Source organism: Ceratotherium simum, chromosome 33 (genome assembly GCF_057802395.1).
Source record: "Ceratotherium simum simum isolate JZ-2026a chromosome 33, ASM5780239v1, whole genome shotgun sequence".
In the NCBI taxonomy this organism is placed as follows: Eukaryota; Metazoa; Chordata; class Mammalia; order Perissodactyla; family Rhinocerotidae; genus Ceratotherium; species Ceratotherium simum.
Window position 1 is genome coordinate 1,219,808 of NC_141932.1, and position 16,860 is coordinate 1,236,667.

A 16,860-nucleotide genomic window follows, 5' to 3' on the forward strand; every position below is an offset into this window, starting at 1 on the left:
CTTGGGACCCCTCACTCCTTCTTCACTTCCTGTTTCCCCTTTTGGAATGGAAATTTCTATTTCTTCCCTGTCCCACCATTGTATTCTGGAAACACCTAACTTTTGGCTTCTCAGGTTCATAGCTGGAGAGGAATTTTGCCTCAGGATGAATTGTACCTTGAGTCTCACTCATATCTGACTTAGGTGAGTTTTTGGACTTTTTTCTGTTACAATAACCTACACTATAATTGCATACTTTTTCTTTCCAGTTTCCTTTCTGTGTTCATAGAGGAATATAAGCTGCATGAGCGCAGGGGTCTTTGTCAGGTCTCTCAGGCACCTCCAACAACAGTGTCTGATACTGAGTATTTGCTCAATGAACATTTGTTAGAGCTGTGAAGAAACACCTCAAATTCTTGTTCATTTTTACTCATTTGGCTATTCTCAATGTCCATTTCAATTCTTTGTCCAGGCTAGTGTTGCTTAATGTTTTCAAGAATAAAAGCCCTACCAAAAATTCTCATGTTAATTTTCTTCAACATCCTCTATTTCCCCAGAGCTACTTCTGCCACTATCTTTGAATAACTAAATAAACATTAATGGTTTTCTGAAACTTGCATTTCTTCAAGTTGAGATGATCTCAATTCCCCATGAAGAACTGTACCTGCAATCACTGGAAAATGATAATCACTTAGCAGCAAGGACATGAGATCATGGGCTTAAGATGTCCTGTTTATCTTGGTGTTCAGATACTCCCTTGGCACACGTGTGAGAGTTGCAACCAATGAGCCATACCAAAACAGCATTAGTTAAGCTTTCCGTTTGAGATAGATCTGTGTTCACTGAAAGGAATTGAGTGTATCTTAGGATATGGCGTTAGAAATATTATATGCATAAAAATGTTGCTCAACGGGTAGGACATAATCACTGACTCTGCATGCGGGATAGAGGTTTTCTATGGGAACCAGTAGTAGAACTCCTGCTTGTCCACCTAATTCAGAATATCCCTCTTCTTTCTTCCCAGTCATGGGCCCTGAATGGAGTCTCTTCTCTTGTTCCTAGCCCATCTTAATAGAACTCACACAACTGACCACTGTCTCAGGCTACATGCATTTGAAGAGCCATAACATAATGTGCCCGGCTACGCGTGGACTCATATTATACCAGACTGACTGACGTGGCCATGTGGATTTGGAAATCCGTCAAATACTAGTTTTATCCTGTAGGAGCAGGCTAACCTTCGCTAAGTCTAAAATTATGCCTCTTTGCTGCCGTTAACCAGCCACAAAGCCCATTTCTCGGTAGGGCCACCAACTTCCAGCATTCCTCAGGGTCTCGCGTGGCCAGTGTTCTTGTCAGTCAGGATGCAGAAAGCCCTTCCCAGTCTCTAGAACTCTAGGAACTGCATTACCCGGAAGAGCCCGCGCCCGGATGAGCCAATGAAAGGTGAGGGTGAAATTATTTCCGTGTAAACTCAACGCGCCAGGGCGGGACTTCCGGCAAGCTCGTCACGGCGACCTTTTTACGTCATGTGGGTTAGTTCTGGCTACAGAGCGGGGTGTTTTAGATCTAGGTGACAAGAAGCAGGGTGCGCTGTCCTCGGTGCACAGAGGCTCAGCGACGCCGCCCGGGGGACCCGCGCCAGGGCCCGGACAGGGACCGCCGTGCCCGGGTCCCCTCCTCTCCCGCCGCTCCCGGCTCCGCTCCACCCCCAGAGTCCGATGGCGGCGGCCGCGCGGAGGGAACCGGCTCAGGTCAGTGCTCGTGCTCCGCTTCCTCCCCGCCCTCAGCCCAGCCCAGCCCTAGAGGCCTGCGTGCGGGCGCCGCTCACGGGCCTACATCCCAGACCCCGGTGTCCGGGACGGGGAGGCGCTCGTGGGGCCTGTTTGTGAGAGCCGGCGTGACGGGTGGGGGAGAGGGTCCCAGGCGGAGGGCCCGGCGGGAGACAGGCGTGGAGGGCGACTGAGCCGGGAGGAGTCGGGGACCTGGGGTCCGTGTTCTGTGTGGAGTGAACAGAGTGTGAGGCGGAGTGTCGCCTGGACTGGAGGCTGAGGGTCTGTTCCTTCAATCCGAGGGCCTTGGGAGCCGTGGAGGGTTGTGAACAGAAGAGGGACACAGTGTGCATTAGGGTTTAAAAAGTTCTCCAAAAGTTGCTTAGAGAGAGAACAGAGTGGAATGGGGGTGATGAGGACAGTGGCACAGGGAGTTGAGTCCTCGTCCAAGGTCACAGGTGGTAAGAGGCAGCTCTGAGGACTGAGATTCCAGCGCTGGGCGGGGGATACAGGGGAGGCCTGCTCACATGGAACCCAGCCATGGTTGTCTGCCTCTTCCCAGAGGATCTGATACTAGAAAAAGCATTTATGGAATCTCTGCAGGGAAGGAGAGAGCGTCTCAGTCCCTCAGTGGTAATGACAGCACCCGTGTGGAGCCTGGGATTTTGGTATCTTGAGACTCTTCACCAGCTATACTCACAGATTTTAGGTGCGAGGACCCTGAGGATACCCCCAAGCTCTGTGTCCTGAGTGCAGGCCAAGGGTCATAGAAGTGTTCCGATATTTACCCACCAGTATAAACAGGTGTGGAAGGTTATCCCAAGAACAGACACCACTATGTGCAAAAGGTTGGAGGTGTGACTAAGCTGAGTACAGCAGAACTCCATTCTTTCTGTGAAGAACAAAGAGGTGGGGGTGGGGTGGTCAGTAATGAGGCATTAATGTGGCTGCCTGAGAAGTTGGGTGTCTATTGTGGATATAATGAGAGGTTTGGGTAAGAGGAAGTAGGTGGTCTTACCCAGGTCTTGATAGGCTCCATCTGGCTGCAGAGACTGTGGGGTTGAGGGAAGAGGCACAGAGCCCAGGAGGAGGCTACTGCTATAATCCTTATGTGTTGGTGGACCAGAGTTGTGGGCATGGAGGTGGAAGAAAAGTTTAGATTCTAGGTCCATTTTTGAAGAAGGGCCAAGTCAGTTTTTGGATGTTGTAGTTGAGGGAGGGCTAGCTCTGGTGGTCCAGCGGTTAAGATTCGGCGCTCTCACTGCCACAGCCTTGGTTTGTTTCCTGGTCATGGAACCACACCACGTTTCTGTCAGATGTCATACTGTAGTGGCTGCTTGTTGGTGTGATGCTGAAAGCTATGCCACCAGTACTTCAAATACCAGCAGGGTCACCCATGGTGGACAGGTTTCTGTGGAGCTTCCAAATTAAGACATATTAGGAAGAAGAACCTGGCCACTCATTTTTGAAAAAATTGGGCATGAAAACCCTATGAATAGCAGCAGAACGTTGTCTGTTATAGCGCGACGGTATCAGACAATGGCGCGATTGGACTGGATGGCGCGCAAAATACTGGTCAGGGTTCCCCTCTGCTGTACACAGAGTTGCTAGGAGTCTGAATCGACTCCATGGCATGAACAACAACAAAGATGAGGGAGAGGTTAGGGAAGACTCCAGGGTTTTAGGTTGTAGCCGCTGCAGGGATGGAAGCTTCATCAAGTGTGCTGTGGAACGTGTCGGTATGTTTATTTTCTTTGGGATTATCAGAAGTTTTGTTTTGGCGCCGTTAAGAGTCTGGGATGTTTCAGAGAACGGTGAGTGGAGGCATCAAGTGGGCATCTGGAGACGCAGGTCTGGAAATCTGGGGAGGGGATCAGGATGGAGACTCAAAAGTGGTGGCTATTGTGAGGACCAGGGTGGAGTTGTGGATCCCATTTAGGAAACGGAATGTAGGCTATAGTGATAATGCTGTTAGCAAGTCAGAAAGACTAGGGTGTTTGCTGAGGAACAGTTCTGTTGCTTAGCTTCTGGTTGAGGTTCCTGAGTATGAGAAACATAGGTGGGAGGGAAATGGTCATGGAAAGGTGTGGGAGAGAGGATGACCTGGCAGGTGGCCAAGGCTTCCATGGAATGAGTGGGTGTGAGATGACTTCAGAGGCAGAGGAGTAATTGAGACAAGTTGACGGTGAGACTGGGCCTCCTGTTAATTCACTACTGTTCACGTTCACCGGAATTGTGTGGTGAGCCTCGATGGGGTCTGGAGTGTTTCAGTCTTGCTGGTGGGTAAGATCTGGGGTGAATGTAGTCATTTGTGAGAGTCACTGTGCCTGGCAGGGAGACTGTAGGGCTGGTGTTTTAAGGAAGATTGAATGGAGAGAGGAGGATTGTGGCTGCTGAGGGGACAGAAAAAGCATCACAGAAGTGGAAGAGGGTCATATGGGGATCTGAAATTCCCATGTGGTTCTGGGTGGCTGATCTTGATCAAGGATTAGAGGCAGGTGGGGAGGCCTTCAAAGCAGCATTCAGGGCTTTCCCTGGCTGTGGGATCCATCAGAGGACTGGGAAGGTACTGGATTGTGTTTGAGTTTGTCAGGCACCCTCTGGATGCCATGTGCCACGTCCATGGGTGAGTGCAGGGAGATGCCTGTATTGTAGGGCAGGGAGGTGGCAGAGCTGTGGGGACTGAAGATGTGAGAGAGAGTCTCCAGAATGATTTGCATTTACATAGGTAGAGTGAGCTGAGGGCCCCAAGGCTCTGGTAGTGGGGACTTAGGAGTGAAGGATGAGCCCACATGTAGCTATGTCTTGTAGGTACAATTTGGGAGATGCAGGGGAATTGCTTGGCAGGAGGGATAGGGCCCTGCCCGCCAGGCCCAGAGCTTGGATGGCATCTATGTGTCCCTCTGCCTGTTATTGCTGAGGGCTGAACACAATGATGAACGGGACCCTGAGGAGAGAGTGGGTATCAGTGGCAGCAGGGCCTGGCATCTCCTCTGAGGTGGGGAGCTCTGGAGGAGGAGGAGTGTGGAGTAGATGTGTGAGGTGATGGACTGTAGGTTCTGAGAGAGAAAGTGCATGGTTTCATCTGTCCCCATCTTGACAGGACAGTATGACTTTTGAAGACGTTGCTGTGTACTTCTCCTGGGAGGAATGGAGGTTCCTTGATGAAGCTCAGAGGCACTTGTACCTCGATGTGATGCTGGAGAACTTTGCACTCATATCCTCGCTGGGTAAGGCCCTCTTCCTCCCCAGTGACCTAGACTAGGCTCTGTATCCTGCCTCACCCCTCTTCCCTATGGGGTGCTTTGTTCTTCTCACAGGTGAACTGTGAGCACTGCTTGCTTCCCCAGCTCTCTGGGTAGCAGCTGTGTTGCTGGGGCTGGGGTGTTGCACTGCCCTCTTCTCTCCCCTGCAGCCCCAACACCCTCTGTACTGAACCCTCATAGGAAAGGATTCCAGGTCAGTAGTCTTGCAGTGAGGCTAATGGATGTCACCTTGCTTGCCCTCTCCCTGGCCCGGTAAACGTGTCCAGCTCCATGGCACCTCTGTGTGTATGACAGGGTTTGCTCCCTTCCTTTAGCTGACATTTCCTTGTGCCTGCTTGTGTGTGGAATTGCAGGCATTTTCATGGTGACTACTTACCTGGACCATTGGCTACTTTTCAAGACCCTCTTGCATGGTGTGTAGTGTTTAGTGTAGATTTCTTTTCTTTTCCTTTCTTTTTTGTTCTTCTGTTGTCATTCGAGTAAATGGTATATATTTAAAGCGCATAATGTGTTGATTTCGTATATGTATACATTATGAAATAATTGCATCATCAAGTTAATGAACACCTCTATCACCTCATATAGTTACTTTTCTTTTTTTTTTTTTTTTTTTTTTTTTTGGTAAGAATAATTCAGATATACTGTCCCAGTAAATTTCAGGTGTAAAATACAGTATTATTAACTGTAGTTACCATAATGTTGTACATTATATTTTCAGAACTTATTCATCTTACAACTGAAGGTTTTTATTGTTTGATGAACAATTCAGCATTTTTCCCACTCCTCAGCCCCTGGCATTCTACTGTCTATGCATTCAACATTTTTTGTGTGTTTGTTTTACAGTCCACTTATAAGTGATATCACACAGTATTTGTCTTTCTCTGACTAGCTTATTTCACTTAGCTTAATGCCCTCTAGATTCATCCATACTGTCACATGTGGCAAGATTTCCTTCTTTTTTAACACTGAATAATATTCCAGGTGTGTGTGTGTGTGTGTGCATGTATGTATATATGTGTATACATCACACTTTTTTATTCATGCATTCATTTATGGACATTGAGGTTTCCATGTCTTGTGTGTTGTGAACAATGCTGTAGTGAACATGAGAGAGCAGATTATCTATTCCGCACTCTGATTTCATTTCCTTCAGATATATACCAAGAAATGGGATTGCTGATCCTAAGGTAGTTCTATTTTGAATATTTTGAAGAACTATCATACTCTTTTTTTCATGATGCCTCTACCAGTTTCCATTCCAAGCAACAGTGTGCAGGGTTCTCTTCTCTCCACACCCTTGCCAACACTTATCTCTCCTCTTTTTGATGATAGTCATCCTAAGGTATGAGGTAATATCTTGTTATGGTTTGGATTTATATTTTCTTGATGGTTAGTGAGGAAGAGCAATTTTACATATACCCATTAGCCATTTGTATATCAAATTTGTTAACATATCTAATCAGATCACTTGCCCATGTTTTAATTGGATTGTTCTTTTCTGTTGAGTTGTATGAGTACCTTATGTTTTTAAAATACTGTCCCCTTGTGTGATCAATGACTTACAAATATTTTCTCCCATTCTGTGGGTTGCCTTTTCATTTTGTTGGTTGTTTCTTTTGCTGTGCAGAAGCTTTCAAGTTTGATATAGTTACACTTGTTTATTTTTGATGTTTTTCCCCTGGACTTTTGATGTCATATCCAAAATATCATTGCCAAGACCACTGTCCAGTGGCTTATTCTCTGTGTTTTTTCAAGGGGTCTCACATTTTCATGTTTTACATATAACTCTTGAATCCATTTCTAGTTCATTGTTGTTAGTGTTGGAAGATAGGGCTCCAATTTCATCTTTTTTGCATGTGAATATCCAGTTTACCTGACATCATTTATTGAAGAGACTGTCCTTTCTCCATTGTTTGGTCTTGGCACCCCTGTCAAAGATTAGTTCCCCATATACGGCTGGGATCTTTTTCTGGGTTCTATATTTTGTTTCTTTCCTCTGTGTGTGTGTTTTTATGCCAGTACCAAACTGTTTGGATTACTATAGCTTCCTAATGAAGTTTGAAATCAAGAAGTGTGATACCTGTAGCTTTGATCTTACTCAAGATGGCTTTGTCTGTTTAAGATCATTTGTGGTTCCATACACATTTTTGGATTCCTTTGCTGTTTGTGTGAGAAATTCCATTGATTCTGTACGTCACATTGGGGAATATGGGCATTTTAACAGTATTAATTCTTTCAATCCAAGAACATAGGATATCTTTCCATCTATTTGTGTCTTCATTTTCTTTCTTCAGTGTCATATAGTTTTCAGACTCTAGATCTTTCACCTCCTTGGTTAAATTTATTCATATGTATTTAGTTGTTTTTGATGATATTGTCAATGCGACGGCTCTCTTAATTTCTCATTCACATATTTCACTGTGAGTGTATAGAAACACAACTGATTTTTGTATGTTGATTTTGTATCCTGCAACTTTCCTGAATTTGTTTCCTAGTTGTGAGTGTTTTTTCGTGACGTCTAGAGTTTTCTATCTATAATATCATGTCTTGTGCAAACACAGACAGTTTTACTTCCTCTTTTGTGATTTTGATGCCTTTTGTTTCTTTTTCTTGCCTAAGTGTTCTGGCTGTGCCTTCGAGAAGTATATTAAGTAGAAGTGAGGAGAGTGGGCATCCTCGTCTTGTTCCTGCTTTTAGAGGAAGAGCTTTTAGCTTTCAACTGTTCAGTATGATGGTTGTGTGGGCTTATGGTATATAGCCTTTATTATGTTGAGGTACATTTCTTCTATACCTAATTTGTTGAGAGTTTTTAACATGAAAGTGTGCTCAAATTTGTTAAGTGCTTTTTCTGCATCTGTTGAACGATTGTGTGATTTTTATCCTTCATTCTGTTAACATGGTGTTTTGCGTTTATTGATTTGCATATGATGGAGTATCCTTGCATCCCAGGGATAAATCACACTTGATCATAGTGTGAGATTCTTCAAACATGCTGTTGAATTTCGTTTGCTAGTATTTTTTTGAATATTTTTCCTTCTATGTTCAGTAAGGATATTGGCCCGTAATTTAATTTTCTTTTAGTTTCTTTATCTTGCTTTGCTATCAGGGTAGTGCTGGCCTCGTAAATTGAGTTTGGACATTTTCCTTCCTCTTCAGTGTTTTGGAAGAGCTGAGGAAGGATTGACATTAATTCTCCTTAAAATCTCTGGTAGAATTGACCAATGAATCTATCTGGTCCTGGGCTTTTCTTTGTTGGGCATTTTTTTTTCCCCCTGAGGAAGACCGGGCCTGAGCTAACATCTATTGCCAATCCTCTTCCTTTTTTTCCCCTTTTTTCTTCCCAAAGCCCCAGTAGATAGTTGTATGTTATAATTGCACATCCTACTAGTTGGCTGTATGTGGGCGCCACCTCAGCATGGCCCGACAAGCAGTGAGGCAGTGCGCGTCTGGGCTCCAAACCCTGGGCTGGAGTGCGCGAACTCAACCGCCAAGCAACGGGGCCAGCCGCTTATTGGCAATTTTTGGGCAATTTTTAATTGATGATTCGATATCCTTAGTCATTATTGGTCTATTCAGATTTTGTGTTTCTTTATGATTCAGTCTCAATAGATTCTATGTTTCTAGGAATTTTTCCATTTCTTCTGGTTAATCGAGTTCGTAGTAGCCTCTTAAGATGTTTGTGTTTCTGCACTATCAGTTTTATAATGTCTCCTGTTTCAGTTCTGATTTTATTTATTTGGGTCTTCTCTCTTTTCTGAGTTAGTCTGGCTAAAAGTTTTTCGATTTTGTTTCTTTTCGAAAAACAACTCTTAGCTTTGTTGCTGTTTTCTATTGTTTTTCTAATCTGTATTTCTTTTGTTTCCACTCTCATCTTGTTCTTTTCCTTTCTTCCCCCAAATTTGGTCCTAGTTCTTTTTCTAGTTCCTTGTGGTGTAAAGTTAGGTTGTTTATTTGAGATTTTTCTTTTTCCTTAAAGTAGGCATTAATTGCCATAAACTTGACTGTTAGAACTGCTTTTACTGCTTTTCATAAGTTTTAGCCTATTTTCTTTCCATTTTCGTTTGTCACAGGATAATTTTATTTTAAATTTTGATTTTTTTCTTTATCCCACTGATTGTTCAGGAGTGTTTCTTTTAATGTCCACATATTCATAAACTTCATAGCTTTCGTCCTGTTACTGATTTCTAGTTTCAAACGTTTGTAGTCAGATAAGATTCTTGATATGATTTCAGTCTTATTAAATCTGTTCAGACTTGTCACCTAACATATGATCTGTCCTGGAGAATGTTCTGTGTCCACTTGAGAAGAGTGTGTATTCTGCTGTAGTTGGATGGAATGTTCTGTATGTTTGTTAGGTCCATTTGGTCTGAGTGTAGTTAAGTGAAATATTTCCTTATTGATTTTCTATCTGGATGATCTACCCGTTCTGGAAAGATGCATATTGAAGTCTGCTATTAGTATATTGTTGCTGTCTTTTCTACCTTCTCATATGTTAATACTTGCTTAATAAATTTAAGTCCTCTGATGTTGGGTGCGTATACACTTACGATTATTATATCCTCTAGATGAATTGACTCCTGTATCATTATACAGTGATGTTCTTTGTGTTCTATGACACCTTTTGAGTTAAAGTCTTATAAGTATAAGCTACTCTCTTGATTTTTCTTTGCATGGAATAATTTTTTGGATTCCTTTACTTTCAGTTTATTTGTGTCCTTAGAGCTGAAGTGCATCTCTTGTAGGCAATATATAATTGAGTCTTGTTTTGCTTATCTGGTCATCCGGTGTGTGTCTTGATTGGAGAATTTTGTAAGGACTTGTTGATTGCCATCTTGTTAATTGTTTTCTGGCTCTTTTATAGTCTCTTTTTCCTCTCTTGCTCTCTTCCTTTGTGATTTGATGATTTTTCATAGTGGTATGGGCTGATTCCTTTTTCTTTGTCTATTATAGATTTTTGCTTTGTGGTTACCATGAGGTTTTCATAAAGCATCTTAAAACAGCCTATTTTAAGCTGATAACAACTTAACATCAATCACATAAAAAGTACTCTTTTAGTATACCACCCCCTACATTTTATCTTTTTGATGCCACATTCTATATCTTTTTATATTGTGTAACCATTAAGAAATTATTGTGGCTATGGTTATTTTTAATACTCTTGTCTTTTATCCTTTATACTAGAGTTAGCTGACTTACATGCCACCGTATTACAGTATTGGTGTATTCTGAATTTGACTATATAGTTGCTTTTACCAGTGTGCTTTGTATTTTCATATGTTTTCACGTTTCTAATTAATGTCTTCTCATTTCACATTAAAGAACTGCCTTTAGCATTTCTGGTAAGGCAGGTTGAGTGGTGATGAACTCCCTCAGCTTTGGTTTGTCTAGGAAAGTCTTTATCTTGCCTTTATTTTTGAAGGACAGCTTTGGTGGATAAAGCATTCTTGTTTGGCATTGTTTTTCCTTCAGCGTTTTGAATTTATTATTTCACTATCCTTGTCAGCCCAGTTTCTGCTGAGAAACCCACTTTCAGCATTATGGGTGTTCCCATGTATGTGATGAGTTTCTTTTCTCTTTCTGCTTTTGAAATTCTCTTTGTCTTTGATTTTTGAAAGTTTTGTTATACTGTGTCTTGGTGAAGATTTCTTTAGATTGAATCTGTATGGGGACTTACAAGCATCATATACCTGGATGCACACATCCGTCTTCTGATTTAGGATGTTTTCAGCCATTCTTTCTTTTTTTTTTTCTTTTTCTTCTTGTGAGGAAGATCAGCCCTGAGCTAACATCCATGCCAGTCCTCTTCTTTTTGCTGAGGAAGACTGGCCCTGAGCTAACATCTGTGCCCATCTTTCCTCCACTTTGTGTGGGACACCGCCACAGCATGGCCTGATAACCGGTGTGTCGGTGCGTGCCCGGGATCTGAACCCGGGCTGCCAGCAGCTGAGTGCACGCACTTAACCGCTATGCCATGGGGCCGGCCCCCATTATTTCTTTAAATAAGCTTTCTGCTCCTTTCTCCCTCACTTGTCCTAGTGGCACTCCCATAATGCAAATATTATTTCCCTTGATGGCAACCTATAATTTACATAGTTTTTCTTCAGTCTTTTTTCTCTTGTGACTGGATGACTCGAAATGACTTGATTTAAGGTCACACATTTTCGCCTGCTTGATGAAGTTGACTATTGACACTCCCTATTGCGTTTTTCATTACTTTCATTGTGTTCTTCAGGTCCAGAACTTGTTTAATTTCTTTTTATTTCCATATCTGAATTTCTTGATTTGATCATATATTGTTTTCCTAATTTCAGTGAGTTGTCTGTGTTTTCTTGGATCTGGCTGAGTTTCCTTAAAACAGTTATTTTGAATTCTTTGCCCAGCAGCTTGGAGATATGCATTTCTTTGGGTTCACTTGCTAGAAACTTATTGTGCTTTTTTGGTGATGTCATGTTTCCTTGATTTTTCATTTTCCTTATAGCCTTTTGTTGATGTCTCTGCATTTGATGGATCATTCACCTCTTCCAGCCGTCAGGGGCTGGTTTTGCTGGGAAAGACCTTCACCCTGGGTTGATTGCAAGGTTACTGGCTGTGTAGGGTGTGGCAGTTTTGGCTCTAGGGAGGAACCAGCTATGTAATGATTGCAATTGTCTACTGCCTTGAACACCAATTATTGTACTGCAGTTGTTTTTTCCTGGGTTTCCACATATGCTTCCACACAGCCTCATGTCACCAGCAATAAAGGTCCTGCAGAAATCCTTTTGCAAAGGAACAGATTTTAGAACATGCCTCTTTTTTTGTGTCACACCCTATCCTTGTGTTCTTCTTTGGTCAGGTCTCCACCATTCTTTTGCCTTAGAGGCCCAGTAATGCCCAGTAGCCACTTTTTTAAACAGATTCCGACTTCTTTAACTTGAAAAGTATTCCTTAGAGTCCTCCCTAGATGTGACAGATGCACATTTGTGATGGGGTTTCACTCCCCCCTCTAAAGTCAGCATGTACTTCACCAGGGTTTCTTTGTGTTTAGGTTGCAGGAGTGGAGCAGAAGATGTGGAGGCACCCTTTGAACACAGTGTTTCTGTAGGTGTGTCAGAGGCCAGGACTCCCAAGGCAGGTCTGAGAAAAAGTCATTATAATATATGGAGCGAATGCAAGAAAGCCTTCAGCCCAAAATACACCCTTGTTCAGGACCAGGGCGTCCACACTGGAAGACAGTGTTTTGTGTGCCGTGAATGTGGGAAAGCATTCAGGTACAAATCCTCATTTGTTCTTCACCAGAGAGTCCACGCAGGAGGCAGTCCTCACGTGGGTAGAGAATGTGGCAAATCTTTTAGGCAAACCTCAACCTTCAGTCAGCATCGAAGAATTCATTCTGGGGCAAGGCGGTGCAAGTGCAGTAAATGTGGAGAATCTTTTAACCAAAAATCTATTCTCATTTATCCCTGGAGAAGTCACACTGGAGAAAATTGTTACTTGTGCAGTGAATGTGCACGATCTTTTCGCCGTAGACCCATCCTTATTCAACAAAGAACAGTTCACACAAGAGAAAGGCGTTATGAGTGCACTCAGTGTGGGAAATCTTTTAGAAGAAAATTTTACCTCATTGTACACTGGAGAGTTCATGCTAGAGAAAGGCCTTATGAATGCAGTGATTGTGGGAAATCTTTTACCAACAGCTTGGTACTCATTCTCCACCAGAGAGTACATACAGGAGAAAGGCCTTTTCAGTGCAGTAAATGTGGGAAATCTTTCCCCAGTAGCTCGATACTCATTCTACACCGGAGAGTACACACAGGACAAAGGCCATATGAGTGCAGTAAATGTTGGAAATCCTTTAGCCATCTATCTTACCTCAATCAACACCGGGCAGTTCATGTTGGAAAAAGGTCTTATGAATGTAGTGAGTGTGGGAAATCTTTTACCTCTCGCCACGGCCTTCATTATCATCAGAGACTTCACACTGGAGAAAGGTGTTATCAGTGCAGTGAATGTGGGAAGTCTTTTTCATCTGATTCCAAACTCAGTTATCATCAGCGAGTTCACACAGGACTAAGACCTTACAAGTGCAGTGAATGTGGGAAATCCTTTATCCAAAGATGCAATCTTGTTAGACACCAACGAGTTCACACAGGAGAGAGGTCATATGAGTGTAATGAATGTGGGAAATGTTTCACCACTAGGAAGACCCTCCGTTATCATGAGAAAGTTCACACAGGAGAAAGACCTTATAAGTGTAGTGAATGTGGGAAATCCTTTATCGAAAGATGCTATCTTCTGAGACACCAACGAGTTCACACAGGAGAAAGGCCTTATGAATGTAGTGAATGTGGGAAATCTTTTATCATAAGATCCAATCTTGTTGTACACCAGCGAGTTCACACAGGAGAGAGGCCATATGAGTGCAGTGAATGTGGAAAATCTTTCAGCCTTAGGAGCACCCTTCGTGATCATCAGAGAGTTCACACTGGAGAAAGGCCTTATGAGTGCAGTGAATGTGGAAAATCCTATAAAGTAAGTTCTCATCTCATTCATCACTGGAGATTTCACACTGGAGAAAAGCCTTATACATGTAGTGAATGTGGGAAATGTTTTAGGTCTAACTTGAGCCTTCGTTGTCATCAGAGTATTCACACAGGTTCGAGACCTTATGAGTGTATTGACTGTGGGAAATCATATACCGTTAGGTCAACACTTACTCGACACCGAAGAATTCACACAGGAGAAAGACCTTATAAGTGTGGGGAATGTGGAAAATCCTTCGGGCGTAGTTCACATCTCAATGAACACCAGAGAGTTCACACTGGAGAAAAGGATTATGAGTGCACTGAATGTGGGAAATCATTTAGGGATCGTTCCCAGCTCAAAAAGCACCAGACAGTTCACACTGGAGAAAGGCCTTTTGAGTGCAGTGAATGTGGGAAATCTTATACCAATAGCTCGACACTTGCAAAACACCGGAGAATTCACACAGGAGAAAGGCCTTATAAGTGCAGTGAATGTGGGAAATCATTTAGGGATCTTTCCCAACTCAAAAAACACCAGAGAGTTCACACTGGAGAAAGGCCTTTTGAGTGTAGTGAATGTGGGAAATCTTATACCAATAGTTGGACACTTACTCAACACCGGAGAATTCACACAGGAGAAAGGCCTTATAAGTGCAGTGAATGTGGGAAATCTTTCATGAGTAGTTCACATTGCAATAAACACCAGAGAGTTCACACTGGAGAGAGGCCTTATGAGTGCAGTGAATGTGGGAAATCATTTAGGGATAGTTCCCAATTTAGTAAACACCAGAGAGTCCACACTGGGTAAAGGCCTTATGAGTATAGTGAATGTGGGAAATGTTTTGTCTGTAGCTCGACACTCCTTCAATACCAGAGAGTGCACGCTGGAGAAAGGGCTTATGAGCACACACAATGTGGGAAATCTTTAACTCAATGCTCCGCACTCTGTCAACATGAGAAACTTCACACTGAATCAAGTTTTTGAGTCAACCAAATGTGGAAAATTCTTTAGCTAAAGGACTGTGTTCCTTCCACGTCAATAGTTGACACCGCATCAAGCCTAGTGAGTGCAGTGAATGTGGAAAATGCTTTCCTAAAACTCTGGTCTCATTCAACACAGGAGAATTCACAATGTAGAAAGTCCTTATGCTGTACCCAAATGTGGTAAATCATTTTCAATTTGGCCTTTTATTTAATATTACTTTGTCATGCTATTTCCATGTTGTTTTAATTGCATTTTCCTAAAGATTCCTGATGATCAGTTTTTCAGACCTATATTTGCTGTCTGTATGATTCTCAGAAAATGTCTGCTGATGTCTTTTGCTTATTCTTTTATGAACTTCGGCTATTTTCCTTTTCTTTGACAAATAGGACAATGGAGCAACAACAATGTGTGTTGGAATTTCACTCATTCTCAAATACATGAGCGACTTCCTTTTTAAATAGAATAATTATTTTCAGTACTGGAAGAATATATCCTAATTATCTTCAGAATTTTTTGTGCTATGCACAATGTAATGGACACATACACCATACTCTTTTAATACTAATTTGCTCTGTTAATATATTCCCCATCTGTTTCTTAAGTCCAGATGTTCAATAATAAACTAAAGCCTTGCCTTGTAGTAGTTGCTCATTTTCTTGGTCTATCATTGGTGGGTTGGAGCTGATGGGGGACCACTTGGCATTGGGATGGATTGGGTGTTCAAAGCCCCATGGGGAGGGAAAGAGGAAGGCAGTGATCAGATACCCCATGTGGCAAGAGTTTGAATCTCAGATCTCCATCCATCACTGGAGCTTACAGACAATGACCCTTTTCTAAGCCTCAGTTTACTTCTGTATAAAACGAGGATTAAGGGTGACGCTGCACCTGGGCCTTTGGAAGAGGTGAAGAGCCAAGTATTCACTGAGTAGCAGCTACAACATTCATCTCCACCTCTGCGAGGTGACAATCCCGGGGCAAGGCACCCTTCTGTCCCCGCAGGTAGGAGGGGGCTGTGGGGTACTGAGGTCTCAGTGTGGGTTCCCCAGTAGGGAGTGTCTGAGTGACTCACTAGAGCTCCCGGAGGCTCAGTTCACTGTGTTGTGCAGGTGATGATGGCATTTACTTTGGCCTCTGTGAGGATCAATAAAAGTAACACAACACATTGAGTTCTTACTTGCTTTTTGAGTATTTTCTTTTTAATTCTCACAACAACATGAGGAAGTGCGAACTATTATTGTATTGTTGTGGAAATCCAGGGTCACAGAAGTGAAGTGAGTTCTCCAGGTTCACACAATGGAGAAGTGTCAGGTTCGAGAGGCTAGGTTCATACCAGTGAGTCTAGCTCCAGAGTTTGGGAAATTTTTTTTTTTTTAATATTTTAAAATTTTATTTAGTTTTTCCCCCAAAGCCCCAGTAGATAGTTGTATGTCATTGTTGCATATCCTCCTAGTTGCTGTATGTGGGACGTGGCCACAGCATGGCCGGAGAAGCAGCGCGTCGGTGCGTGCTTGGGATCCGAACCTGGGCTGCCAGCAGCAGAGCACGCGCACTTAACCGCTAAGCCACGGGGCCGGCAGAGTTTCGGAAATTTAATCCCTTTACCACGGCATGTGAAACTCTCAGCCCAGGGCAGACACACGGTGAGCATTAAGGAGGCTCAGCTGCTGCTGCTGCTGCTGCTGCTGTGTTCATTGTTGGAATTATTGTCGTGATTATTTCCCCCATTCCTTTCATGTCCCAGAGCACTTACCATCTGCCCACAAGTTCTCAAGGAAACCACTGATTGTATTCTCTCCAGTGGCTTCACCCATGGGAGGCTTTTCTCTCAGCCACAATTACGTTACATCGAGAGGCTGAGTCCTCCTCCCCTTTGAGCCCAGCACAGACCTCAGGCATTCTGTATTTGCAGGTGATGCTGGAGAAATGTGGGCTCCTGGTCTCACTGGGTAAGGGCTCCCCTGTCCATGCAGGGGATCCACAGCCTCCTTGATTCTGCCCTCTCAATCCAGGCCTCGCTGGTCTAGAAGAGCAGTGGAGCTCCCCTTTCCTCCTCCTATGTCTCACCATGTTCTAGACCCATGTCCTTTTTTCCAGTCTCTTATGTCTGAATCAGGTCTCTCTGGGTAGAAACATCTTTCTAAACACTAACCCACACCCCAATGCCCACACATTTGGGCGTTTATCTGAGGTCTTGATTCTAGATTCCACAGGAGGGAAGCTGACTGGCCCAGCCTGGTTGGGCCAAGTGTCCCCACAGCCAGGTAGCAGGGTCGTGGGTGAGGGGCTGTTCTCAGAAGACAGGCTGAGTCAGGCAGCACCCCTGGGAAGACATTTGCCACGGGTCCTCCCCATGTATC

At 43.4% G+C, this 16,860-nt stretch overlaps 1 protein-coding gene across 1 annotated transcript; it reads left to right on the forward strand.

Moving 5' to 3' along the window:
- Nucleotides 1-1,523: 1,523 nt before the first annotated feature.
- LOC147912683 (uncharacterized) lies at nucleotides 1,524-15,398 on the forward strand. Its single transcript, XM_087420979.1, has 3 exons — nucleotides 1,524-1,733; nucleotides 4,855-4,981; nucleotides 12,042-15,398. Exons 1-3 carry the CDS (start codon nucleotides 1,701-1,703, stop codon nucleotides 14,324-14,326), a joined length of 2,445 nt encoding a protein of 814 aa, XP_087277105.1. The 5' UTR covers nucleotides 1,524-1,700; the 3' UTR covers nucleotides 14,327-15,398.
- Nucleotides 15,399-16,860: the final 1,462 nt, after the last annotated feature.